Genomic DNA, 27,946 nt, shown 5'->3' on the forward strand with positions numbered 1-27,946 from the left:
GCGTGTTTAAATTTATTCGAAAAAATAAATACATTGTGCACTGAATTTGGAATATGAACAACAAGCTACATATACTTGATGGTCCCTATATTTGGACAGAGCATTGACATGCACCCACCCAGGTCCCAGAGGAGGCATCCTGGTCCACCCGATCCCATCCTGGGGAGGCTCGTCATCATAACACATAACACATCATAACTCCTCCTTCTCTCCTTGATCCCATTCCGTCAGCAGCTCTGAGGACACCTCCGTAAACAGACGATCCCAGTCCCAACCCACGTCCTCCTGATAGAGAGAGAGAGAGAGAGAGAGAGAGAGGAAAAGAGAGAGGAAAAGAGAGAGAGGAAAAGAGAGAGAGGAAAAGAGAGAGAGGAAAAGAGAGGAAACAAGAGGAACAGAGAGGAAAAGAGAGGAAAAGCAGATGAAGGAAAAGAGGGAGAAAGAAGAAAGCGAGGAAAATAATAGAGGAGGAGAAGCAGAGCAAGACAGAGCGAACATCCCAGGGAAGGTGGGAGAAAGATAGTAGAGCGTGTTAATGCACACATCATAAATCTTGATTACCTAGGAGACTGGAAGGCAACCTCCCCTGGTGCTTCAGAAACAGCTGGACACCCCCCTCACATGGAACACAGCAGCTATATTTACAAAAAAATACTCACTCACCTCCCGCACCTCCTGCTCTGGAGCCAAAACCTTGGTGAGGAGCTTCAAGTCAATCTCCCCATCCTAGGGAGAGGCATAGACCTTATGAGAACACCCTGAGTGTGCAGAAACATACTCCTCAGAGAGAGGGGATTGATATGGGATGCATCCTAAAATGATCTCCTTAAAAGGCAGGCTGGGTAATCTATTACAAAGAAAAATAAATTAGCAGTTGAAACCTGGCTGTGTGTGTGGGGCCCATATGAGATGTCTTACCAGGGTCTGGAAGGCAGAGTACTTCATGAGGTCATTGTCCAAATCTCTGTATGTCATTACCCGGTTCACCTGGATGCTGAGGAGAAGAACAAACACTAAGTAAACAAAAATCCTATAGTAGATGTGCTATACTAAATGTTGGCATGCTTTTCCTCATTAGAGGCTGTCTATTCAAATACAGTAGCCACTATCTGCATCAGTAAGATATCACCAGACCAATCGACAAACTGCATCATAGTACAGTACAACTTGCAAGTATCACTCTGTGAGACAGATAGCTTCTCAGAAGTTTAGGGTAGTGCTTACAGGGCACGGAGAGTTCATAAAGGACAGAGAGATCAGGAGATGGGCGCCAAGTGGTAACCGCCTCAATTTGAAACCCAGCTGCTTATCTGTAGTTGGAATTAAGAGGAGGGCTCTGAAAGTGGCGAGGGCCTAGCAGTGCATGCCAGTCCTACTTACTGCACATTACACGCTACATTGCCCCCTCAATAAGTTCAATGTGGATATTATCTCGTACATAGAGCGGGCCCCAGCCTAATAACCCCCGCCGCTGTCATAGCCGTGCTACATAGCGGACACATGTCGGCGCATCTCTCACTGCCTTGTAAATCAAAGGGCCCCACTTGTAAGGGCCCCACTAACAGCCGTGCATAAATCACACCTTAACTGTTATTTCTGCATAACGGCCCAATATGCCAAGACACCTTCATTACCATGATGAGAGGAGGCAAGGTAACAGTCAAGACACCATCTAAGACCAGTGTATTATTATCTTTAACTCTCATTGATGTTCAAATGTAGGCCAGGTACTGTACATGGCTCTGAGGGTGGGCTGGGTCTGTAACCCTCCAGAGGTATCTGAACAGTTAAGCAGCCAGTGAGGGTGAGGAGGCATGTCTGTATTCACAAGACTGACCAAATGGATACACTTCAACTCTGAAAACAGAGTGATGGGATGCCATCTAGGAGTTTGAGTAACTGGAGTCAACTAAAAGGGAGGCTGGTGTTGTTTACAGTACCTTGGAGGAGCAGCAACTTGCATGGTAAGGTCTTCCTCTTGTACTTCATCAAGGTCTGGAATCACTGGTATATCTAAAACACAATATACATACAGAACATATCAATATCTCATCAATGTCACCTTCTCCCTTATTTAGTCATTCAATCTGTACATCTAAAGTGTTAACTGAGAAACAATAGTGGTCAATCACATAAACTGGACATGGATTACAGAAACACTAATTTCAAAGATACAGTCTGCTTTGTGTTTAGTATGACAGTTTGTGTGTACGTGTGAGTGTCTCAGAGTAAATTGGCACCTGATTCATCCCCTCCCTCTCTCTCCCTACATCCTCCGTAGAGCTGCCCTGTCACAATAGCCAGGCGGCCATGAATATTCAGGAGGCCAGGCAGCAGGTCTTCCTGCTGCGAGAGGGGCGCTGGCCAGGGGCTCCCCGGAAAGCACCCCCCGCTACCCCAGCATTTGGACCCTGTCAGCGCCGCCCAACCCCAGGACCCGCGGTGGCCGGCAGACCGACCTCCGTGACCACTCTGCCACTCGGACCGGGGCGGCATCCAGCCATGTGCAAGAGTATTTGCTGGCGGGCCCATCTGTGTGGGGTCGGAAGTCACGGTGCGGCCTGGCAGGGGCTGCGGTGCCAGGAGCCGCCAGCCCGCTGCTCAAACAGTGGGAACTCGCTTTAATTGGCAAAACGCAACAGGACAGAGGATGGCTCCGCTCCCAAGAAGGACAGGGCAAACTTTCACAGCACATTTCAGATGGACTTTTGTTAGAGTGGGCGAAGGTGTGTGTGTGTGTGTGTGTGTGTGTGTGGGGGGGGGGGGGATGGGAGGGGGGCAGACAGACAGACTGTGAGGAAATAGGATGAATATTGAAATGTTGAAGACACTTAAATGCACCTGTATAATTCATATGAAATTAATACATGCATTATACTATGTTAGAAACAAACATTACAAAATAATAAATATCACATCATATTTGAGGGAAGGTGGTCTCCCCTACTTCCACAACTGAAACGATAAATTCATACTTGTGCAAACTTGGCCATCAGAGTTGCCTGTCAACATCAAAGTCACAGAAATCTATCTAATCCTTGTCGCCATGTAACAACTCTAAATGAGCAACAAAAAAAACAGAGACAACTCATGTGCACTCAGAGGAGAGGTCTGATTTTCTGTTGTTTTGTCTCTTTTTTTAATACTGGTTTTGGTTGAAGGCAATTGAAAAGTGCAGCTACATTTCCTTCTGACTTCCTACAGACAGACAGTGTGCTAGGTGTCAGTGGAGAGGCTGGGAGAGAGCAGGGGAGCGGGAGGGAGGGAGAGAGGGAGCAGGAATGTCAGTAATCTCTGAACACAGCGCTGCACCCTGAGGGGAAAGTCAATAGTGGAGCTAGATAGAGGCCAGGAGATGGGAGGCACGATCTGATGGGAGGAAATATCTGTAGATCTGTCACTATACCTTGAAAATACTTCAAAATACATACTTTCTCGGAGGGTTAGTCTACCATTCTCATATAACAGTTAAGCAAATATTTCAGCAATGACAAAAGAAAAAGTTAAGGAAGTTATATGTTCCTAGAATGAGCTAAATGAGCAAAACGATTAATGTTATGAAGGATTTTTCCGTTGAAGGAAACAGAAAATAACCCCAGCAAATCCCAGCAACATTACACAGATAACAAACATCATCATCAGTTGATAACTAATTCCGTTCTCTTTTTTTAATTAAATAAAATTTAAAATGCCACACTCGTTTAGCCGCTGACAAGATTCATCTGTGTTTCTGATATCCAAATAAACGCAAGCGCGGGTATTTCATATTCATGAGGCCCCGGTGACACTTTGTCCTCTCATTTACAAAGCACAGTGTTCAGCAGAATCCATCCCCTCCGGACCCCCAATCAAATTTAATGGTCTTAGCGCAATGACATCAAAAAGCCGCGCTGTCCAGTTCTTTGCAAATAGCTTCCTGGGTTGTTTCCCCCCCCACTCTCTCAGCCAATAATGCACTATTAACACTATTCTATGAGAGTTCAACGTGAAACAGCAAGGGTTAGGTTCTCTATATGCAAACTCTCGAAACACTTTACTTGACACCCAGTGTCATAACACGTTATAATGTCATAACAGCTGACATAACTTGTCAAAATATGGTCATAACACAGTCATGACCCTTATACAGTACCGGTCAAAAGTTTGGACACACCTACTCATTCCAGGGCGTTTCTCTACTTTTACTATATTGTGGAATAATAGTGACGACAACTAAATGAATGAAATAACACATATGGAATCATCTAGTAAACAAACAAAAAAAAGTGTTAAACAAACCAAAATATATTTTCTATTTGAGATTATTCAAAGTTGCCACCCTTTGCCTTGATGACAGCTTTGCACACTCTTGGCATTCTCTCAACCAGCTTCATGAGGTAGGAACCTGGAATGCATTTCAATTAACACGTGTGCCTTGTCAAAAGTGAATTTGTCGAATTTGAGTTAATGAGTTTGAGCCAATCAGTTGTGTCGTGACATGGTAGGGGTGGTATAAAGAAGATAGCCCTACTTGGTTTAAGACCAAGTCCATATTACGCCAAGAACAGCTCAAATAAGCAAAGAGAAATGACAGTCCATCACTACTTTAAGACATGAAGGTCAGTCAAGCGCAGTCGCAAAAACCATCAAACTGGCTCTCATGAAGACCGCCACTGGAAATGAAGACCCAGAGTTACCTCTGCTGCAGAGGATAAGTTCATTAGAGTTAACTGCACCTCAGAAATTGTAGCCCACCGAGTTCAAATTCACAGAGTTCAAGTAACAGACACATCTCAACACCAACTGTTAAGAGGAGATTGCGTGAATCAGGCCTTCATGGTCAAATTTCCGCAAAGAAACCACCAATAAAGGACGCCAATAAGAAGAAGACCTACTTGCGCCAAGAGACACAAGCAATGGACATTAGACCGGTGGAAATCTGTCCTTTGGTCTGATGAGTCCAAATTTCAGAGTTTGGGTTCCAACCGCCGTGTCTTTGTGAGACGCAGAGTAGGTGAACGGATGTGTGGTTCCCACCATGAAGCATGGAGGAGGAGGTGTGATGGTGTATTGCTGGTGACACTGTTGGGTATTTATGTATAATACAAGGCACACTTAACCAGCATGGCTACCACAACATTCTGCAACAATACACCATCCCATCTGTTTTGCGCTTAGTGGGACTATTATTTGCTTTTCAATAGGACAAGGACCCAAAACACACCTCCCGGTTGTGTAAGGGGTATTTGATCAAGAAGGAGAGTGATGGAGTGTTGCATCAGATGACCTGGCCTCCACAATCACCCAACATCAACCCAATTGAGATGGTTTGGGATGAGTTGGACTGCAAAGTGAAGGAAAAGCAGCCAACAACTGCACAGTATACAGTTGAAGTCGGAAGTTTGCATACACCTTAGCCAAATATATTTAAACTCAGTTTTTCACAATTCCTGACATTTAATCATGGTAAGAATTCCATATCTTAGGTCAATTAGGATCACCACTTTTATTTTTAAGAATGTGAAATGTCAGAATAATAGTAGTGAGAATAATTTATTTCAGCTTTAATCTTTAAGTTTACATACACTCAATTAATATTTGGTAGCATTGCTTTTAAATTGTTTAACTTGGGTCAAAGTTTTCGGGTAGCCTTCCACAAGCTTCCCACAATAAGTTGGTTGAATTTTGTCCCATTTCTCCTGACAGAGCTGGTGTAACTACGTCAGGTTTGTAGGTCTCTTTGCTCGCACACGCTTTCTCAGTTATGCCCACACATTTTCTATGGGATTGAGGTCAGGGCTTTGTGATGGCAACTCCAATACCTTGACTTTGTTGTTCTTAAGCCATTTTGCCACAACTTTGGAATTATGCTTGGGGTCATTGTCCATTCGAAAGACCCATTTGCGACCAAGCTTTAACTTTCTGACTGATGTCTTGAGATGTTGCTTCAATATAGCCACATCATTTTCCTCCTCATGATGCCATGTGCACCAGTCCCTCTTGCAGCAAAGCACCCCCACAACATGATGCTGCCACCCCCGTGCTTCACGATTGGGGTGGTGTTCTTCGGCTTGCAAGCCTCCCCCTTTTTCCTCCAAACATAACGATGGTCATTATAGCCAAACAGTTCTATTTTTGTTTCATCAGACCAGAGGACATTTCTCCAAAAAGTATGATATTTGTCCCCATGTGCAGTTGCAAACCGTAGTCTGGCTTTTTTTTATGGCGGTTTTGCAGCAGTGGCTTCTTCCTTGCTTAGAGGCCTTTCAGGTTACGTCGATATAGAACTTATTTTACTGTGGATAAAGATACTTTTGTACCCGTTTCCTCCAGCATCTTCACAAGGTCCTTTGCTGTTCTGGGATTGATTTGCACTTTTCGCACCAAAGTACGTTCATCTCTAGGAGACAAAACGCGTCTCCTTCCTGAGCGGTATGACAGCTGCCTGGTCCCATGGTGTTTATACTTGCGTACTATTGTTTGTACAGTTGAACATGGTATCTTCAGGCATTTGGAAATTGCTCTCAAGGATGAACCAGACTTGTGGAGGTCTACAATTTTCTTTCTGAGGTCTTGGCTGATTTCTTTAGATTTTTGTCAAGTAAAGAGGCACTGCGTTTTAAGGTAGCCCTTGAAATACATCCACAGGTACACCTCTTAGCCTATCAGAAGCTTCTAAAGCCACGACATCATTTTCTGGAATTTTCCAAGCTGTTTAAAGGCACAGTCAACTTAGAATATTTAAACTTCTGACCCACTGGAATTCTGATACAGTGAATTATAATTGAAATAATCTGTCTGTAAACAATTGTTGGAACATTTACTTGTGTGTCATTCACAAAGTAATTGTCCTAACTGACTTGCCAAAACTATAGTTTGTTAACAATACATTTGTGGAGTGGTTGAAAAACGAGTTTTAATGACATCTGACTTCAACTGTATGTGGGAACTCGTTCAAGACTGTTGGAAAAGCATTCCAGGTGAAGCTGGTTGAGAGAATGCCAAGTGTGTGCAAAGCTGTCATCAAGGCAAAGGGAGGCTACTTTGAAGAATCTAAAATATATTTTGATTTGTTTAACATTTTGTTGGTTACTACATGATTCCATATGTTAATTCATAGTTTTGTTGTCTTCACTATTATGCCACAATGTAGAAAATAGTAAAAAATAAAGACAAATCCTTGAATGAGTAGGTGTGTCCAAACATTTGACTAGTACTGTATTTATACCTGTTGTTACATATATTGTATTATTTTATGGCTGGTAATGACACCTACATAAGAGTGTCAAAAACCACATTTTCTAATTAGTTTTTCCCTGCCAAGAAGTTTCCTTCCTTTCCTTTGTTGTTGTTGTATTTCATTATTTGTCATTTTTCTTCATATTTCAAATAACTTTTATGACACTGTCAAGAAGCATTATGACCATCATAATCATATACGCCAGATAGGCCTATCACGTACATGCTCTTATATCAGTCATCAGTCAAAAAGAGGGTGTCTTGTCCTGCTCCTGAAATCTGCTCCTAATCTATATATATAAAATGTACCATGTTCGATTATCATTGTAATTGCACACAGATTAATGTCAGACATGCGCCTACCCCAGTGCCGTGTTGCTGAAGACGGATGAATGCAGGATAATATATATATATATATATATATATATTATGGTGTAAAGGAATGTTTTGCCTTGTGTGGTAGGTTTTGTGGGTTTTGACACTCTTATATAGGTGTCATAACCAGCCATAAAATAACTACAGTGGTAACTTGTGTGAGTTTTGACACTATTGTGTAAGTGTCATAAATCCAGCCATAAAATAAAGCAATATATGCCAAACAGGTCTAAATATGTGTCAAGACAGTGTTATGACCATATTATAATAGGTTATGACAAATTGTCAGCCGTTATGACAAATTATGACATAGTTATGATTGTGTCATAACGTGTTATGACGCTGGGTGTCAAGTAAAGTGTTACCCAAACTCTATTACTAAGTGAAAAAAAAGTAAAACATTTTAAAATGAGCTTCAAATTCAACCTATTACTGGACGTCAAGAGAGTATAAATGGGAGCTGCAAACAAGCTGCCGTTTTTCTTTCTGAAGGAAAGGGCAACGCCATCAGAAAGAGACGTCTGTTCCCAGCACTGCTGGCACACATTACCTGATACATATCCTCCATTCCCCATTGCAGCCTGGACATCTATCAAGGTTGCTTTGTCTGGCGGCGACTGGGCCAAGCCTATCCTTATTACACGGTCACGGCGAGTTTCCTCGCTGAAGCATGTAAATATCAAAAGGGGATAATTTGCTGTGAATGTAGACATACTCCCAGCAGGCACGCCGCAGTCAGCGACTTTGGGGACACCTCCACACATCACCAGGCAGGGCTGCTATAATCTAAGCAGGGAGGCTATGGGATGATTACCTAGGCACGGACTACATTTGAAAAGCTTATGGGACAATATTCAGCAGATCACTGACAGAGAGAGAGAGAGAGAGAGACGGAGACAGAAAAGAAACAGATTGAGAACAGATTAGTGTGTTTGTAATGGCAGTTCTTTGCAATGAGACTGGCAGGGGACTGTAAGGCAGCCAAGGGGGAGAGGGGGAAAGGGCTAGCCCTCTCTCTCTCTCTGCTTCTAGCCAGTGGACATAAGGGATAGGGTAGGGGACATAATCAAGATCGGAGGGGCTATCTCACTAACCCTCAGCACTGCAATTTCCACTGCCCCAGCCGCCGGCACTGTAATAAGAGGTGGCCCTCCACTGAGGAAGTTTCTTTCCAGCTGCATTTGCTGGGTAAGAACGGTACCACTGGGGTCTCCACACAACTGACCCTTTCAGCTAGGGTGTGTGTAAGCATGTGTGTGTGTGAATGTGATTATGACAGTGTGTGTGTGTTCTTGTGAGCAACTTAAAAGCATTGTCAAAAACATTTATTACCATTTGTTATAATCGTAAAAAAACAAAACAGAAGAACAATGAAAAATTAAAAAGGCTTTGTAAAAACAAAGTGGCCATAAAACTAAAAGAAGATGTCAAATGTTTACATTATTTAGTAAATCTAATTCCAGTAATGAAGTTCATAACATCTAAACCTACAACAATGTGCAAATACACTTTATTAGGATTCTAAGCACATACAGTGCATTCGGAAAGTATTCAGACCCCTTGACTTTATCCACATTTTGTTACGTTACAGTCTTAATCTAAAATGGATTACATTCACATTTTTCCTCATCTACACACAATCCCACATAATGTCAAAAACACGTTTTTAGAAATGTTTGCAAATGTATTACAAATAAAAACAAAAATACCTTATTTACAGAAGTATTCAGACCCTTTGCTATGAGACTGGAAATTGAGCTCAAGTGCATCCTGTTTCCATTGATCATCCTTGAGGTGTTTCTACAACTTGATGGGAGTCCAACTGTGGTAAATTAAATTGATTAGACATGATTTTGAAAAGGCACACACCAGTCTATATAAGGTCCCACAGTTGACAGTGCATGTCAGAGCAAAAACCAAGCCATGCGGTCGAAAGAATTGTCCGTAGAGCTCCGAAACAGGATTGTTTTGAGGCACAGAAGGGTACCAAAACATTTCTGCAGCATTGAAGGTCCCCAACAACACAGTGACCTCCATCATTCTTAAATGGAAGAAGTTTGGAACCCCCGAGACTCTTCATAGAGCTGGCCGCCCGGCCAAACTGAGCAATCGGGGGAGAAAGGCCATGGTCAGGGAGGTGACCAAGAACATGACGGTCACTCTGACAGAGCTCCATAGTTATTCTGTGGAGATGGGAGAACCTTCCAGAAGGACAACCATCTCTGCACCACTCCACCAATCAGGCCTTTATGGCAGAGTGGCCAGATGGAAGCTACTCCTCAGTAAAAGGCATGACAGCCACCTTGGAGTTTGCCAAAAGGCACTTAAAGACTCTGACCATGAAAAACAAGATTCTCTGGTTTGATGAAACCAAGATTGAACTCTTTGGCCTGAATGCCAAGCATCACGTCTGGAGGAAACCTGGCACCATGCCTAAGGTGAAGCATGGAAGTGGCAGCATCATACTGTGGGGATGTTTTTTAGCGGCAGGGACTTGGAGACTAGTCAGGATTGAGGGAAAGATGAACGGAGCAAAGTACAGAGAGTTCCTTGATGAAGCCCTGCTCCAGAGCCCTGAAGACCTCAGACTGGTGCAAAGGTTCACCTTCCAACAGGACAACGACCCTAAACACACAGCCAAGACAATGCAGGAGTGGCTTCGGAATAAGTCTCTGAATGTCCTTGAGTGACCCAGCCAGAGCCCAGACTTGAACCCTATTGAACATCTCTGGAGTGACCTGAAAATAGACGTTCAGCTATGCTCCCCATTCAACCTGAAAGAGCTTGAGAGGATTTGCAGAGAATGGGAGAAACTCCCCAAATACAGGTGTGCCAAGCGTGTAGCGTCATACCCAAGAAGACTCAAGGCTGTAATTGCTGCCAAAGTTGCTTCAACAAAGTACTGAGTAAAGGGTCTGAATACTTATGTAAATGTGCCGTTTTTTTTTTTTTTTTTAAATACATCTGCAAAAACTTATACAAACCTGCTTTTGCTTCGTCATTATGGGGTATTGGGTGTAGATTGATGAGGGAAAAAAATATATAATCCATTTTAGAATAAAAGGCTGTAATGTAACAAAATGAGGAAAAAGTCAAGGGGTTAGAATACTTTCTGAATGCACTGTAAATCCACAGAAGAGGGCTATAATGGTGGGTAGGTGTTTCATTAAGTATGAGAGTAGTAACTACAGCCACAGAAACAGTGCTTCTGTTCCTCATCAATATGTCAGTTAAAATACGTCAAAGAAAACCTCCTTATACAACGCCATCCAGCCCGGACATTGGCATGTATATAATATAACTTCTTAAATAATCAGGGGCTCACCACTCCTATCTTTGCTAAGGCAATTTCACCCTTATTTCCCCTGGTGCTTTGCTCCGAAAAATGGAACAATTATCCCAGGCCGTGCTTTGTTGAAATGTCTACTCTGAAATTGTTTGTGATGCGGAGAACCAGGCCCTGAGGTGACCAAGTCAGAGGCTAGCATTGAGCGTTCCCCGCTGGTTCAACGCTCTGAAGCACCTGCCCCAACATGTAGATGTGTGTGTGTGTATGTGTGTGTGTGTGTGTGTGTGTGTGTGTGTGAGTGTGTGTGTGTGTGTGTGTGTGTGTGTGTGAGAGAGGAGAAGACGTGTGTGTGTGTGTGTGTGTGTGTGTGTGTGTGTGTGTGTGTGTGTGTGTGTGTGTGTGTGTGTGTGTGTGTGTGTGTGTGTGTGAGAGAGAGAGGGAGAAGACGTGTGTGTGTGTGTGTGTGTGTAACGCTCAAAGGGAAGAGACACTTAAATCCTGCTTCAGCCACTGAATAGGATAATTCATTTAGTGAATACTGTATTTGAGGTCTGTTATGGACTGTGTATGATGTGATTTTATGAGGGGATAACCAGTGATCAGCTACAGTTCTCTAAACGTATCAAATTAACATATTCACCTGTCACTTTCATCTAAACGATTGTGTTCTCTGGTAAGTTTTGGGTGTCTCACAGTAGGTGGTCAGAAGCAGATGTGCTACAGAGGATTCCTCACTAGCACTGAGAACAAATATGTTGGGACTGTTAAAGAAAGCGATAAGACGAGAGGCAGCTTATCTGCTCTATTTTGGATGAATGTGCTGTGGAGGGACTGGAGGACTCAGCTCTGCCCGCCAGAAGAGACGCGGGACTGGGATACAAGGGTGCTCTCACCTCCTTCATCATCCGAGCCCTGGGGGGTTTGTGGTCGAAGGCGTCGGCTGCAGAAACAGGAAGTGTGAGAGTATGAATTATTGAAGGCTTTCAGTGGTGAGGTCATCACAGGGAGCCAGACTTAGACTGGGCTGTTGTGCTTTGATGATGGGCCGGTTTCTGTGGGCTGAGTGAGGCTCTAGATCAGCCTGATAGGAGGTTTGCTCTGCCTCTGTCTGTCTGCTGCAGACTGACTGGGACTGTTTCTACAATACAGCAGCAGACACCGCCTAAAGGCTCCACAGACACAGCAGCATCAGTGGGACTGCCTGGCTGATTGTCTCTGTGAGCAGCCCAGGGCTTCAGTGAACTCAACAGTATCCCTCTAAGAATGAATCAAAAACACAACGGAGGCAGCAAATAAATGGAACTGAGATGGGCTGGTGGTGAAAAGAACATAGATCAAAGGACTATTTTGTAGCGCTGCCTGTGTTTCTTTCAAAGCCTGTGTCTCAACACTGCTATTCAAGCATGGGCCTCCAGCCGTGATGAGTAAAACACACCATGTCCTCTAGTCTCCTTCCATCTCACTACTGTCTATTCAAGGCCTAATATGCAAGTTGGCAACATGGAAGAACTAAAATAACAGGCTAACTTGGCTCCCAACAACAATAAAAGTGATGACAACTCAGTCACGCTGGATTTTAATCATGTTAAGTGATTGTTCTTGGAAGGCGAGGATTAGTTGCAACCAAGTACAGCAATTTCCAAATCAGAGCATCGGGCACAAACATTTAAATTGGTCCAATTTCGATTCCTGTATTTTTTTTTAACCAAATAGTTATTTAATTTAATCAACAACTGAGGGAAATATTTCAGAGTGAAAAGACGAGACTAAGTGAACTTACTCTTCCACGTCCTCCACCATGGCAGGCCTTCTTCCAGACCTACGGAACAGTGAACATAATTGATAGATTATACAACAAAGGAACACAGACAAAATGCTTTTGTGCCACATAAATAAAACGACTAAAATCTATTCAATTTTAACAGACAAACCAATGACCAATTAGCTTATTGATTCTATTGATATTTGAAAGCTTAATCTTAAAACCACTAATGGTTTCTGACGTAGGCTAGTTGCTCGGTCAGATTTGAGCCTCCTAAGGCTTAGGTGAGGGATGGGCAACTGGCAGCCCCCCTTTTGTAGGCCCGTGGATAAATTTCCCAAAAATGAAAATAGAAACAGAGTCAGAATCTTAGCCTAGGCAGATACAGGCTCCAAAGGCACAACTTTCCTCCGTAACTCGTTTTAGTGGCAACACGTCGGAAAAAAAACGAGGAAAATACGTGTACTGTCTTAATAATAAAACTATTTTCGGATTTTCAGACAATTATTCCTTCGCAGCCTGAATGGAGGATGCTTTATATGTATGAGCCGGTCCATGGGGGACATGAGTGTATTACCAGGAATGCAAATCAAATTTCACTTAGGGCTACTAAAAGGCTAGAGCTCTGACTGCATGTATAAGTATGGATGTGGGTACGCAGCCCCGCGAGCCACTGCGTCCCCTCATGATGAATTCCAATTTTTTTGGTGTCCCCAACCCCCATCAAAGTTGCCCATCCCTGTCCTAGGTTGTATTCTCTGTTTCTCCTCTTCTCTGTTGTTCCTCCCCTGCTGGACCACGGGGCTATTTTCAGACACCTCTCCATTTACACAGCCCAGCTTGACTGCATGCCACGCCCTACACACACTGACAGAATCCCTGTCTTTTCACACATTCTCACCTCAACACACTATTCTTGGCATAAAACTGTTTCACACCAGGGTTAGGGGAGATAATATTACACAAAACAGGACTACTGTCAAATAAAGGTATCCTCACTACAAGCAGCATTAGAAAGGCAAATCAAGACTTAAAATCTTAACATTTTAGACCAAGGCAGTCTGTGAATTTTTGGCTATGAAGACAACTTTTTACAAAGTTACTTTTACATAAGAGTGTTTCTGGATAATGTTTTGGAGGAGATACGCGGTACCGGCAGGTTCTACTGGTAGAGGAGTGCCCCCTACTGGTTTTGAAGAAAACAGATACTGTAATTTTCTCTGGACTGAAAACAGCTTTTAAGGCAAGAGAATGTTGCCCTACAAATATATTTCTTATTATTCCTTACTAGTGTGTATCTATAACCTAAATATTTTTTTTTTAATTACATTATATATGTTTATAAATTGTACTTCATGAATAATCCATTCACTAATCTCTGGAGGCTCCCCGCTCTACAATAGATCAGCATATTCTCTAGGGTTGAAGCCACCACAGGGCCATAGGAGTGTTAAGGGCTCCTCCGTCGAGAAGCAGGAGACCAGTGGTGTAGATGGCAGACACTGGCCAGGGTCCAGACAGAGCTCAGGGGAGACAGAGACAAAGCGGACATGCCCCCCGAGCCAACCCCCTGGCCTTAGGGCCTCGTCTGGAGGGGAGCGGAAGCAGAGCCTCACACATGGTCCTCATCCACCCTCTAGTCCACACAACAACCAGCTACGGTAGGGACACTTCACTGCTGTGGGACCTGATCTCTGCTGTATTATCTATGTTTATTTAGCCTTCATTTATAAAGGCTATACATTATGTTTATTTAGCCTTCATTTATAAAGGCTATACATTATGTTTATTTAGCCTTCATTTATAAAGGCTATACATTATGTTTATTTAGCCTTCATTTATAAAGGCTATACATTATGTTTATTTAGCCTTCATTTATAAAGGCTATGCATTATGTTTATTTAGCCTTCATTTATAAAGGCTATACATTATGTTTATTTAGCCTTCATTTATAAAGGCTATACACTATTTATACAGCCTTTATTGATATTTTTGTTGAGACAAATAAAATAAAGAAATACTTCAGTCTGACCCCACCTTAACCCACCCTGATAACAATAGCAACAGAAGCATCGTGATCAGCTATGGAGTCTGATGGTCAAAGAGAGATCAGAGAGGGAGCCCACCTTGCTGCCCTTGGACTGTGTCCTGGGCTGGCGATGCTTAAGACACATTACAGGCCCCTTGATTAAGACTCATGTAGACTGAAGCGATAGACATGGTAAAACTGTCTGGAAAAAGTTGTTAGGGATAAAATATATTGTGACAACCCGGCTTCAAAAGGTTCATCAATAAACTGACAGATCATTTAGTGTCAATTAGGAGTGATAGATCGACAAATCCTGGGATTTCTGGGCTGGGATTAGTGGGAGGAGGTGATTGAGCACAAGGGTTGACATTGAAGGGAAAAGTCCTTGCCGGTTCCAGGGGGGCCCATTACTTACTTTGTTTCAGAGAGGATCAATGCACGTGAGAAACTCTTAACACCTCTGGTATTCCAATCTCTCTGAACGCAGGAATCAAGACGAGTTACGCTAACGCAAGGACGAGACACTCTGACCTTCCCAGAGTGAGAAAGATATATTTAGTTTGCTGTTGTCTTTACTGGCTCTGCAAATAAATAATAACTATGCAAATAAACCCAGTTAAACCAGCTTGTTCACTTCAATGTATAGATTCATGCATCTCCCCGGCTCTCCTCCCCACAGAGACTGGAGTAGAGTGGTGGATGGAGCCATCTGGAAGAGTGCAGAGCCAGTTCCACAGTTTGACTACAGTCACACTGACGGCACATAGGGAGAAGCACAGTAACGAGCGAGGGGTAGTGCCTTTTCAGTCCTATAGTTGGCCCCCCTTTTCAAATCATAAAAAATGGACAGTTAAGAGGAATATGTTACTTAATGTAGAGACAAATAACTATGCATATTTTTTGGTCATAAAGTTAATTTACGAAAATCTAGCTAACATTAGCCAACTCGCTCTACATTTAGCTTGCTATATGGGCGTTTGACATTTGCATGAATTGTAATTTATAGTTGTTTAATGTTTTAGGGACTTCTGAGCAAACCAGCAAACCAGTGCTGTCATCTGTGAAAACCAGCAGATGTACATAATCTACCTAGAAATCATTTACTGCAAATTGAATGAACAATATTGTCAGGTTGCCTAGCTGTCAATCACTTGTCAATGTTTTTTTACTGTAGTAAGTAACGTAAAGTTAGTGTTAGAGATTGAAGATATTTGCTATAGCAGGTACATAGCAGTAGCTAACTGTTTTCTTCCTTGTTGTGTAGTGGAGGATAAAAAGACCTGTATGATATGGATGTGTAGCCATCTGTGTATGGACCCTAAAACGTTTGGTATAAATATTAGTTCAGAACAGTGGTTTTAATTGTTCTAGAATGCTTCCACTGGTAATGACTAAGTGAAGCAAATGCAACTGTTACATGCCAAACTGTTATGGAATGGAAGTCCTGCTTCAGTACTAATCCACATTGAACCACAGCCAGAAGATGGGTACATTACGGGCACATTGTTGTTCTGCTACTCTCAGATGGTGCTCATATGGTAAATAATAAGTACGCATTTGCTGCATCAGAAATATAAGGAGAGCTGTTACTGCCGCCAGTACGGGCATTGTGAAAAACACAAGGCTCGTCGCCAATGAATTGCGTGGTATCCGTTGGCAGTTTCTGATGTGAGCGAGTGATGTACTGTTGTCCCATTCCCTAGGCCTAATTTAGCTCTCCCTACCACTAGCTGCTCCGGTTGAGTGCCACTCTCCCACTGAGGAACACTTGAAAATGAGGGGGAGGGCTAAGGGAAGGCACTGGGATGGAGCCTAAATGTGTTGTTTTAGGGAGTAATTATTTTGTTCAATACATTCCATGTGTCTGTAGTTGGAAATATTCATACATGTGCCTTTAAAAGCGAGCATGCATTGGTTAGACAGCCATTGTAAGAGGTGATAAAGTGGCCAACCCTGTGATGAAGTGGATAACTGACTAACAGTGCCCTCCTGTGGCTGATACATGAACCATGTCAATTGCCACCTCCCGCTCAGCTGAAGAAGATTTGTGGGGTTCACTACTCAGATAGGCTCCCTTCAGAGCGCAAAGTAGAAAAAATATGCATTGATAAATAACCTATTCTCTGTTTCAGCATGAGAGATCATTAGTAACAAAAAAACATTGCTCCCAATCTCAAACGCATGCCAGAGACACATTCTGGAGACTGAGGTGGAGTTACCTAGTCTACAGGCTGGAGGTGAGTAGAGCGAAGGAGATACTCACTTGGCTGATCCAGATCCAGAAGTCTCCTCAGCCCAGCCGCCCTGCCTGCGGGCTGGTTTAGGAGGGGGTACCTGAGGTTAGAGAGATCCTTAATGACAGGCATAACAGACAACTTCTTTAAACTATTAGGCTAAATTCTACACTTCGGCTGAAAACATACAGAAGGAGGAAAAGGGGTCCAAAATAGTCTTTCACATGGTGAAATGATGCTTTCTGTCAAGCTTAATCAGAAAAATAAAGTAAAAGCAAAGTTCCAAAACTGAGCAGACCCTGATACATTTTGAGACAACTGCCCCTGGAACTGTATTCTGGAGCTGTAGGCTAGTACAACAGACCAAGTAACCCTTGGTATCCCATATCACTGAGGAGAGACTATTTTATCTAAGAGATCTTTTCAAATTACCAGAGGAACTATGTCATAACCCCTAAAAGTTCCAGAATGGGGTGAAAATGGCAGTATTATTGGTCAGCGTGAAATTCACACCACTCTAATTGAGTCTTTGCTAAACCCCGCCCCAGGAATTTGGACAACCAATGGATAGCAACTGTTTTTGAGTCCGACAACTCAGACAAGCTCATGTTTGAAACGCATGAAAGCCAGTGAGGGCAGTGGGAAAAAAACAAGTTTTCTTAAAGTTTAAATGGCTAAATAATTGTGCACCTGGGGTACTTGCCACTGTAATTCCTGAAATACAGAGCCAGTTGGAGTATTTTTCAAATAACTAGCTAGCTCTCAGTCTCATTCTTTGACCGCCAAATGTTGCAAACGCTAGCTAGCCCCTTAATATAAAGTTCTCTCGAAATGTGCAGTACCGGTCAAAAGTTTGGACACACCTACTCATTCAAGGGTTTTTCTTAATTTCTTCTATATCGTAGAATAATAGTGAAGACATCAAAATTATGAAATAACACATATGGAATCATGTAGTAAGCAAAAAAAGTGTTGCCCTGATGACAGCTTTGCTCACTCTTGGCATTCACTCAACCAGCTTCATGAGGTAGTCACCTGGAATGCATTTCAATTAACAGGTGTGCCTTGTTAAACGTTAATTTGTGCAATTTGTTTCCTTCTTAATGTGTTTGAGTCAATCAGTTGTGTTGTGACAAGGTAGGGGTGGTATACAGAAGTTAGCCCAATTTGGTAAAAGACCAAGTCCATATTATGGCAAGAACAGCTCAAATAAGCAAAGAGAAACGACAGTCCATCATTACTTTAAGACATGAAGGTCAGTCAATTCCTTAAAATTTCAAGAACTTTTAAAGTTTCTTCAAATGCTGTTGCAAAAACCATCAACTGCTATGATGAAACTAGTTCTCATGAGGACCGCTACAGGAAAGTAAGACCCAGAGTTACCTCTGCTGCAAAGGACAAGTTCATTAGAGTTAAGTGCAGCTCAGATTGCAGCCCAAATAAATGCTTCACAGAGTTCAGAAGACCTGGCCTCCACAATCACCCGACGCCAACCTAATTGAGGTGGTTTGGGATGAGTTGGACTGGAGAGTGAAGGAAAAGCAGCCAACAAGTGCTCAGTATATGTGGGAACTCCTTCAAGACTGTTGGAAAAGCATTCCAGGTGAAACTGGTTGAGAGAATGCCAAGACTGTGCAAAGCTGTCATCAAGGAAAAGGGTGGCTACTTTGAAGAATCTAAAATATGAAATATATTTTCGATTTGTTTAACACTTTTTTGGTTACTACATGATTCCATGTGTGTTATTTCATAGTTTTGATGTCTTCACTATTATTCTGTAGAACGTAGAAAATATTACAAATAAAGAAAAACCCTTGAATGCGTTGGTATCCAAACTTAGCTTAGCTTAATCGGCTATATTAGGAATATAACTCTCATCTGCTGTCAACATCAGCAAACGATTGGCTCCAAAAGTGGTTTGTAGCTTTAACTGCATGCACAGTGCATTCAGAGCCATTAAGAGGTTAGCCACACTACAAACAATGACAGTCCACCACAACATACCCAAGATGTTCCTGATTAGCCAAGAGTAGTCTGTTATTAATTTAATTGTGTATTAAAAACAGAGTTTGAGATCATTGTGAGCGGATTTCGCCAGTGGTTAGAAGGGGGAATTAGGCTTCCCGGAAAAATGTTGTCCAAGGTTGCAACAGTAACCAAGGGGGGTGGGGCATAGAGAAGGGTCAATTGGAATAAATGGCAGTAGAGGCGTAATCCTGATTTTATATGGGAAAATAAAAGTAAGAAATTGTGTAATAGAATTAGTCAACCTAAAATATAATCATACAATTCTAAATAGTTTATACAGGTTTTATACATGTTCTGTATAAATAGCATCTAAAATATATGTGAACAGGCCATAAATGTCTAAATTTTTGTTTTCTTGGAAAGCTGTGAGTGCTATTATATGATACAATATCAGTACTTGTTGCATCATCAACTGATTTCAGCCAGTGATTGACTGCATTGTTTTAATGGAATGTTGGCATATAGGCAGTACATTTTAAAACTTAATGGAACCATTCCTCTAAAACTGACTGGCTAGGTAGCTAAAAAACATTCTTCAATGTCATTATTTTACACAATATCTTATCACAGCACTGGCAAACCATGGTTTACCAACTCCCTGACCAAAATGGCTGACCTTTATACCATCATAAGAAGGTTCATTGCCATTCTAGTATTCTAATTCTATATTTGATCAGTGTTCTGTCATTTGTTTTATGCACTATACCATGCTACAGATGCATGTTTCTGGCAAAGATCACATGCCTTCTCACTAAGCCCACATACAAAATACTTAGGAATGGCATGCACAACATCTTGCCGTCTATATGCAAACCATTGTGATGCTTATTATGGTTTTAACTCCTGTCCAATAATAGAGCCTGAACATATGGAGCAGAGTGTGGGAACTGCCACACAGAGGACAGCCCGGGTGGACTGCGAGTCTGACCTAAAATAGCTTCACATGAAAAAAATGACCCTCTCCCTCTCATTCTTTGATTCTGAAAATAGTACTGAAAATAGTGAATTGAATTTGGATTGTGGTCCTGAGACCGGGGCCCGGGGAGCTGGGGACCAGCACTTGAATGAATGAATTCCTCAGAGCACACAAGGGTAGGCAGCAGACAAATGAATTTGGAAAAAAAGGACAACATTCTCATTACCAAATTGGGTCTGCAAAGGACATATTGGTCAGGAGGAATTTCTTACTTTCGACATGAAAGAGGAAAACATCTTTCATGGCTGGTTCCTTCAGCAAACCCATTTATAAATGTGAATGTCAGCGTCTACAGAGGAAGGGGAGGCTGGCTGATGGTATTAAGCTGGGAGGTTGAGGCTGAACAAGTTATTTCATGCAAAAAGTAAAGAAAAATATTTCAACAAGAACAAGGGAGGATAAATGAATGACAAATGTGGCAACTTATTAACAGTATTAAATTACTCTGGGTAAATCCTGCTTTTACAGTCTGCTACCAAAAAGAACACTCAGAGCGCTCTATGTAATTAGGAATTAATGAGGATAAATACTGATGACAAAGACGATACAAAAGCAGTTGATCTTTGAAGATGAAGACCTATCTTTAGCTTATGATGAGTTATTTGACCATGAAAAATAACTAAACTCAGCAAAAAATATATATAATTTTGAAAGCACTTATGCCTGTAATAATTTTCTATGTGCAAGATGAGGGTCCAGGAGCAAGTGCAGATTAGTACACGGCGCTGAACAAACTTCAGACTAACTCAAATCTATCCTCTCTCTTCATAACAGCCGAAGACATAAAACGGACAACGATGTACCAAAGCAAATAGCCTAGGCCAATTCAAAAATAACATATATGGTGAGTTTCCACTGAGGATTTACCCTGGTGTTTTACCAAAAATACTCTGTTTGCATCTATGCGGACCGGCCTCCGTGTCTCATTGGGCCATGGCTTCAGCGGACCTTCCCTGACTTGAGGCCAAACCTAGGCATCTGGGTACTTTTCAGCTAGTGTTAACATAACAAAAGCTAACTGTGAACTTTAACACCTTCTCACAAAGCAACTGTTGAATGATGCAGACGTTGTTGATTCAGTACGCTCCAAGTCTTTACTGTCACACTCCTGATGGAAACACAATTACACTAGAGCAGGGTTCCCCAACTGGCAGACCTCGGGTGATTTTATTTGGCCACCCAAGTTCTGAGCAAAACATTTTCTGTTGAAAAAAACAAAAGCAAATCCGCTCTTAGTGATTTTAATTTTGGAAATCTGTTCCAAAGTATTCCAACAGATCACACATAATAGAGATATATGTGATCGTATACAAATGTAAGCAAAGTTTGAAATGGTTATGTCTTAGTCAAATAATTATGATATCCGTCTTTCAATCTACAAATAATTTGTAATTATGTTTTGGCTGAATCTACTTGATGATCCCCTGGTGTGGGGGTAAGACTCAATTGAAAAGTACCACTAGTCCCTATTCCTACAATTTCATGTGTGATGGAACTGGGTAGCTGGGCTTTGCATAAAAAAACAAGCAACTCAAGACCACCAGATACGTAGGACAACTTTTAAGTCAAAGAAACTGCACGATCAGGAACACCACTAAGCAAGGGGCACCACCAAGCAAGTCATGAAGACCAAGGAGCTCTCCAAACAGGTCAGGGACAAAGTTGTGGAGAGGACCATGCAAGGACAGCATTAATCAGAGAGGCAACAAAGAGACCAAAGATAACCCTGAAGGAGCTGCAAAGCTCCACAGCGGAGATTGGAGAATCTGTCCATAGGACCACTTTAAGCCGTACACTCCACAGAGCTGGGTTTTAGGGAAAAGTGATCAGAAAAAAAGCCATTGCTTAAAGAAAGAAATAAGCAAACACGTTTGGTGTTCGCCACAAGGCATGTGGGAAACTCCCCAAAAATATGGAAGAAGGTACTCTGGTCAGATGAGACTAAAATTGAGCTTTTTGGCCATCAAGGAAAATGCTATGTCTGGCGCAAACCCAACACCTCTCATCACCACGAGAACACCATCCCCACAGTGAAGCATGGTGGTGGCAGCATCAAGTTATCGCGGCCAGAAACCTGCTCCCTTTGCTCTCTGTTCCAAACGTAATAGACGACCAGTTCTGATAGCCTTTAGCTGTACCCTTATCCTACTCCTCCTCTGTTCCTCTGGTGATGTAGAGGTTTTTTATTTTACCTTTATTTAACTAGGCAAGTCAGTTAAGAACAATTCTTATTCTTATTTTCAATGACGGCCTAGGAACAGTGGGTTAACTGCCTGTTCAGGGGCAGAACGACAGATTTGTACCTTGTCAAATCGGGGGTTTTAACTTGCAACCTTCCGGTTACTAGTCCAACGCTCTAACCACTAGGCTACCCTGCCGCCCCATATAATCCAGGCCCTGCAGTGCCTAGCTCCACTCCTACAGTGCCTAGCTCTCATTTGTTGACTTCTGTAACCGTAAAAGCCTTGGTTTCATGCATGTTAACATTAGAAGCCTCCTCGCTAAGTTTGTTTTAGTCACTGCTTTAGCACACTCTGCCAACCCGGATGTCCTGGCCGTGTCTGTATTCTGGTTTAGGAAGACCACCAAAAACCCTGAAATTTCCATCCTTAACTATAACATTTTCCGACAAGATAGAACTGCCAAAGGGGGCGGTGTTGCAATCTACTGCAGAGATAGCCTACAGAGTTATGTCTTACTATCCAGGTCTGTACACAAACAATTTGAGCTTCTACTTTTAAAAATCCACCTTTCCAGAAACAAGTCTCTCACCGTTTCCGCTTGCTACAGACCACCCTCTGCCCCCAGCTGTGCCCTGGACACTATATATGAATTGATTGCCCCCCATCTATCTTCAGAGCTCGTGCTGCAAGGTGACCTAAACTGGGACATGCTTAACATCCCGGCCATCCTACAATCTAAGCTTGATGCCCTTAATCTCACACAAATTATCAATGAACCCACCAGGTACAACCCCAAATCCGTAAACACGGGCCCCCTTATAGATATCATCCTAACCAACTTGCCCTCCAAATACACCTCAGCTATTTTCAACCAAGATCTCAGCGATCACTGCCTCATTGCCTGCATCCGTAACGGTTCTGCGGTCAAACGACCACCCCTCATCACTGTCAAATGCTCCCTAAAACACTTCAGCGAGCAGGCCTTTCTAATCGACCTGGCCCAGGTATCCTGGAAGGATATTTACCTCATCCCGTCTGTAGAGGATGCCTAGTTATTCTTTAAAAGTGCCTTCCTCACCATCTTCAATAAGCATGCCCCATTCAAAAAAATGTAGAACCAGGAACAGATATTGGTTCTCTCCAGACCTGACTGCCCTTGACCAGCACAAAAACATCCTGTGGCGTATATGCATTAGCATCAAATAGCCCCTGTGATATGCAACTTTTCAGGGGAGTTAGGAACCAATATACACAGGCAGTTGGGAATGCTAAGGCTAGCTTTTTCAAGCAGAAATGTACATCCTGTAGCACAAACTCAACTGAGGCAAGGAAACACTGTCACCACCGATAAATCCACTATAATTGAGAATTCCAAGAAGCATTTTTCTACGGCTGGCCATGCTTTCCACCTGGCTACCCCTACCCCAGTCAACAGCCCTGCACCCCCCACAGCAACTCACCCAAGACTCCCCCATTTCTCCTTCACCCAAATCTAGATAGCTGGTGTTCTGAAAGAGCTGCAAAATCTTGACCCCTACAAATCAGCCGGGCTAGACAATCTGGACTCTCTTTTTCTAAAATTATCTGCCGAAAATGTTGCAACCCCTATTACTAGCCTGTTCAACCTCTTTTTCGTATCGTCTGAGATAACCAAAGATTGGAAAGCTGCCGCAGTCATCCCCCTCTTCAAAAGGTGCAGACACTCTAGACCCAAATTGCTACAGACCTATATCCATCCTACCCTGCCTTTTCAAGGTCTTCGAAAGCCAAGTTAACAAACAGATTACCAACCATTTCGAATCCCACCGTACCTTCCCCGCTATGCAATCTGGTGTCAGAGCTGGTCACGGGTGCACCTCAGCCACACTCAAGGTCCTAAACGATATCATAACCACCATCGATAAGAGACATTACTGTGCAGCCGTATTCATCGACCTGGCCAAGGCTTTCTACTCTGTCAACTTTAGGTATTTTTAATCGTTAATAATCGAACAAATTGTAGACAGGTCTATCTGTGTTCAATACAGGAAGACAACAAATCAACGCTACTTTTCACATCTTGCGCACTGTCAACAGTGTTACCCAGTTCCTAGATGGCCTACTTCTTCATTGCACAAATGAATAACCTCAACCAAATTCCAAAGACTGGTGACATCCAGTGGAAGCGGTAGGAACAGAAAACAGGTTCCTAAGAAATATAATTTGCCAATGAGAATTCAGTGAACAGACAGAGACCAAAAAAAGAAATTCTGAACGGTTAGTCCTCAGGGTTTTGCCTGCTACATAAGTTCTGTTATACTCAGACATGATTCAAACAGTTTTAGAAACTTCAGAGTGTTTTCTATCCAAATCTACTAATAATATGCATATCTTATATTCCTGGCATGAGTAGCAGGAAGTTGAAATTGGGCACGCTATTTATCCAAAAGTGAAAATGCTGCCCCCTATACCTTAAGAAGTTAACTAACCTCCAGACGAGCTTCATCCTTCACTCATGCTGCCAAACACACCCTCGTAAAACTGACTATCCTACCGATCCTCAACTTCGGCAATGTCATTTACAAAATAGCCTCCAACACTTTACTCTACAAATTGGATGCAGTCTACCACAGTGCCATCCGTTTTGTCCCCAAAGCCCCATATACTACCCACCACTGCGAGCTGTGCACTCTCGTTGGCTGGCCCTCACTTCATACTCGTCGCCAAACCCACTGGCTCCAGGTCATCTACAAGTCTCTGCTAGGTAAAGCCCAGCCGTAACTCAGCTCACTGGTCACCATAGCAGCACGCGCTCCAGCAGGTATAGCTCACTGGTCACCCCCAAAGCCAATTCCTCCTTTGGCCGCCTTTCTTTCAAGTTCTCTGCTGCCAACGACTGGAACGTGCTGCAAAAGTCACTGAAGCTGGAGACTCATATTTCCCTCACTAGATTTAAGCACCAGCTGTCAGAGCAGCTCACAGATCACTGCACCTGTACATAGCTCATCTGTAAATAGCCCATCCAACTACCTCATCCCCATACTGTATTTATTTATTTATTTATCTTGCTCTTTTGCACCCACAGTATCTCTACTTGCACATTCATATTTTGCACATCTACCATTCCAGTGTTTAATTGTTATATTGTAATAACTTCACCACCATGGCCTATTTATTGCCTTACCTCCCTTATCCTACCTAATTTGCACACACTGTATATAGATTTTTCCTACTGTATTATTGACTCTGTTGTTTATTCTATGTGTAACTCTGTGTTGTTGTATGTGTCGAACTGCTTTGCTTTATCTTGGCCAGGTCGCAGTTGTAAATGAGAACTTGTTCTCAACTAGCCTACCTGGTAAAATAAAGGAGAAATAAAAATAATAATAAAAACATGTTTTTCATCGGCAGGAACTGGGAAACTGGTCATAATTGAAGGAATGATGGATGGCGTTAAATACAGCGAAATTCTTGAGGGAAACCTGTTTCAGTCTTCCAGAGATTTGAGACTTGGACGGAGGTTCACCTTCCAGCAGGACAATGATCCTAAGAATACTGCTAAAGCAACACTCAAGTGGTTTAAGGGGAACATTTAAATGGCTTGGAATGGCCTAGTCAAAGCCCAGATCTCAATCTAATTGAGAATCTGTGGTATGACTTAAAGATTGCTGTACACCAGCAGAACCATTCCAACTTGAAGTAGCTGGAGCAGTTTTTCCTTGAAGAATGGGCAAAAATCCCAGTGGCTAGATGTGCCAAGCTTATAAAGACATACCCCCAAGAGACTTTCAGCTGTAATTGCTGCAAAAGGTGGCTCTACAAAGTATTGACTTTGGGGGGTGAATAGTTATGCACACTCAATTTCTTGTTTGTTTCACCATAAAAAATATTTTGCCCCTTCAAAGTGGTAGTCAGGTTGTGTAAATCAAAAGATACAAACACCCCAAAATTTCATTTTAATTCCAGGTTGTAAGGCAACAAAATAGGAAAAATCCCAAGGGGGGTGAATACTTTCACAAGCCACTGTATCAGACCATATACTACGGGTATGACAAAACATTTATTTTTACTGCTCTAATTATGTTGATAACCAGTTTATAATAGCAATAAGGCACCTCTTGGGTTTGTGGTATATGGCCAATATACCACGGCTAAGGGCTGTGTCTCCACGTTGCACCGTGACTAAGAACGACCCTTAGCCGTGGTATATTGAACATATACCACACCTCCTCAGGCCTTATTGCTTAATGATCACTTCTCACAATGGTGCTTGTTTAGTAGATCAAAGCTGATTCAATGTTTTGTAAGATTACATAATGATTCATTAGCATTTTACATTACAGAACCGAATATAATACTATAGCATAGTAGGCCTACAACGTTACTGTTACACTAAAAACATTGTTAGCTGAAGATGAATGGTCCCAAAAAAAGATAATGCGCCAAAACTCAACAGAGCGTGCCACTCAGCAGGATATATGCTTTGATTGAAACGAAATACAAGAAAGGCTAATAGCTTGTTAACACAATGTGCTCTAATTTGCTCACGAAACCATAATTCAAGAAGACCTAAATGCACATTCCCATGAAACTGGGAATACGAAGAATGAAGAATTATCATTCATGATTGACAGTGATGATGGCCTATTTTGAAACGAGGTAGCATATGCCTAATTTGGTGTTTGAGAGTATTAACTTTTTTTTTGTTGACAATACTGTATCTGTGAACATATGCAGATGTTGCAATTGGAGGATCCATTTTATAGATATTCTATAATGATAGGTTATTCAATTGGCTACATCTCTCGGTACAAACTGAGGAAATGATGACATCACTTACTTTTTTTTGCGCTCCCTCGTCAAAAAATAATAATAGCACTATACCACTGTGCAGGATCCACTTCAAACTAATTTTACATAAAAGTAGCAGTATCCAAAGGAACAACTGTACTCTAATATGCCTACATCTATAAAGCAGAATAGAGCAGTACATCCCTTGAACACAACATGAAGTAACTTAATACCACAGTGTGAGGTACCCAGTGACAGCTGAGTTAGTATGTAGAATGCCTACATTCAAATCATATGTAATGTGTATGGATTCAATCTATGAGGGTACAGTATATGTTCTTGTGGTATAAAGTTACTCTGTAGGATTATAAAATGAATACTACCAAGCCATATCATTACTTAAGTGCCCTCATACAATACCTCTTCCTCTTCCTTGGTTCATGCATAAGAAATGATAAGAAATGATTGATGTATTTAGGTGGAGTGTATGCAGTGACGTTAATGGCAAGTAATATATGATATTTGGTTTTAGGTAAATAAAACATTACAAGCAACACTGATAGTCAATCATAAATCATAGCTACCTCTCCCATCGACGTAGAAGAAGAGGATTTTCTGACGTGTCGAGACTCCTCCATTGAAGATGTTTGCTCTGCAGCCTGGCGAGCCCGTCGACCTAACTTTACAACCTGAGTGAATATCATAATTCGAGTCACTAAAAGTTATCATAAAATGACATGAACACGGTCGTAACTCTGAAGCATTAGTTGAATATGAACTTTATCACACAATTGCTGTAAAGCGGTGTTTAGTAAGCTGGATGGCAATGCTAACGCGTTAGCTAGCTAAGTAGCTGCCTGGAAAAGGCTGCCTCGACAAGAGAGAAACCATAATTCAAGTTCAAGGTTTGCAATGACATGCTAAACATTACTAACGTTACTTATTATGTAAAGACTCTGTGTACAAGTTGAAATCGTAAATCACTTACATTCTTTACAACTCCACTGTCTCCGAGTTGAAGATTATCGTCCATTTCCCCGTGCGTTTACAGATGGAGCTACTTCCTGGGGACCAGGAGCGTC

The 27,946-nt window shown here is 42.1% G+C and overlaps 1 protein-coding gene across 2 annotated transcripts; it reads right to left on the bottom strand.

Annotated features, from left to right (window-relative positions):
• On the bottom strand, positions 1 to 27,932 carry LOC139383494 (intraflagellar transport protein 43 homolog A). Of its 2 annotated transcripts, none has more exons than XM_071128053.1 (9): positions 27,853 to 27,932; positions 27,449 to 27,553; positions 16,937 to 17,007; positions 12,663 to 12,701; positions 11,776 to 11,822; positions 1,941 to 2,013; positions 919 to 994; positions 664 to 726; positions 1 to 285 (listed from the first exon to the last, which is right to left on the bottom strand). In XM_071128053.1, the coding sequence occupies exons 1-9, from the start codon at positions 27,895 to 27,897 to the stop codon at positions 193 to 195; spliced, it is 612 nt and encodes a 203-aa protein (XP_070984154.1). In that variant the 5' UTR covers positions 27,898 to 27,932; the 3' UTR covers positions 1 to 192. The 2 variants fall into 2 exon arrangements, with proteins under 2 accessions (XP_070984154.1, XP_070984153.1); XM_071128052.1 differs by having other exon boundaries at positions 660 to 726.
• Between the last annotated feature and the right edge of the window lie 14 nt (positions 27,933 to 27,946).

The sequence above is a fragment of the Oncorhynchus clarkii genome, chromosome 25 (genome assembly GCF_045791955.1).
Source record: "Oncorhynchus clarkii lewisi isolate Uvic-CL-2024 chromosome 25, UVic_Ocla_1.0, whole genome shotgun sequence".
Classification (NCBI taxonomy): Eukaryota; Metazoa; Chordata; class Actinopteri; order Salmoniformes; family Salmonidae; genus Oncorhynchus; species Oncorhynchus clarkii.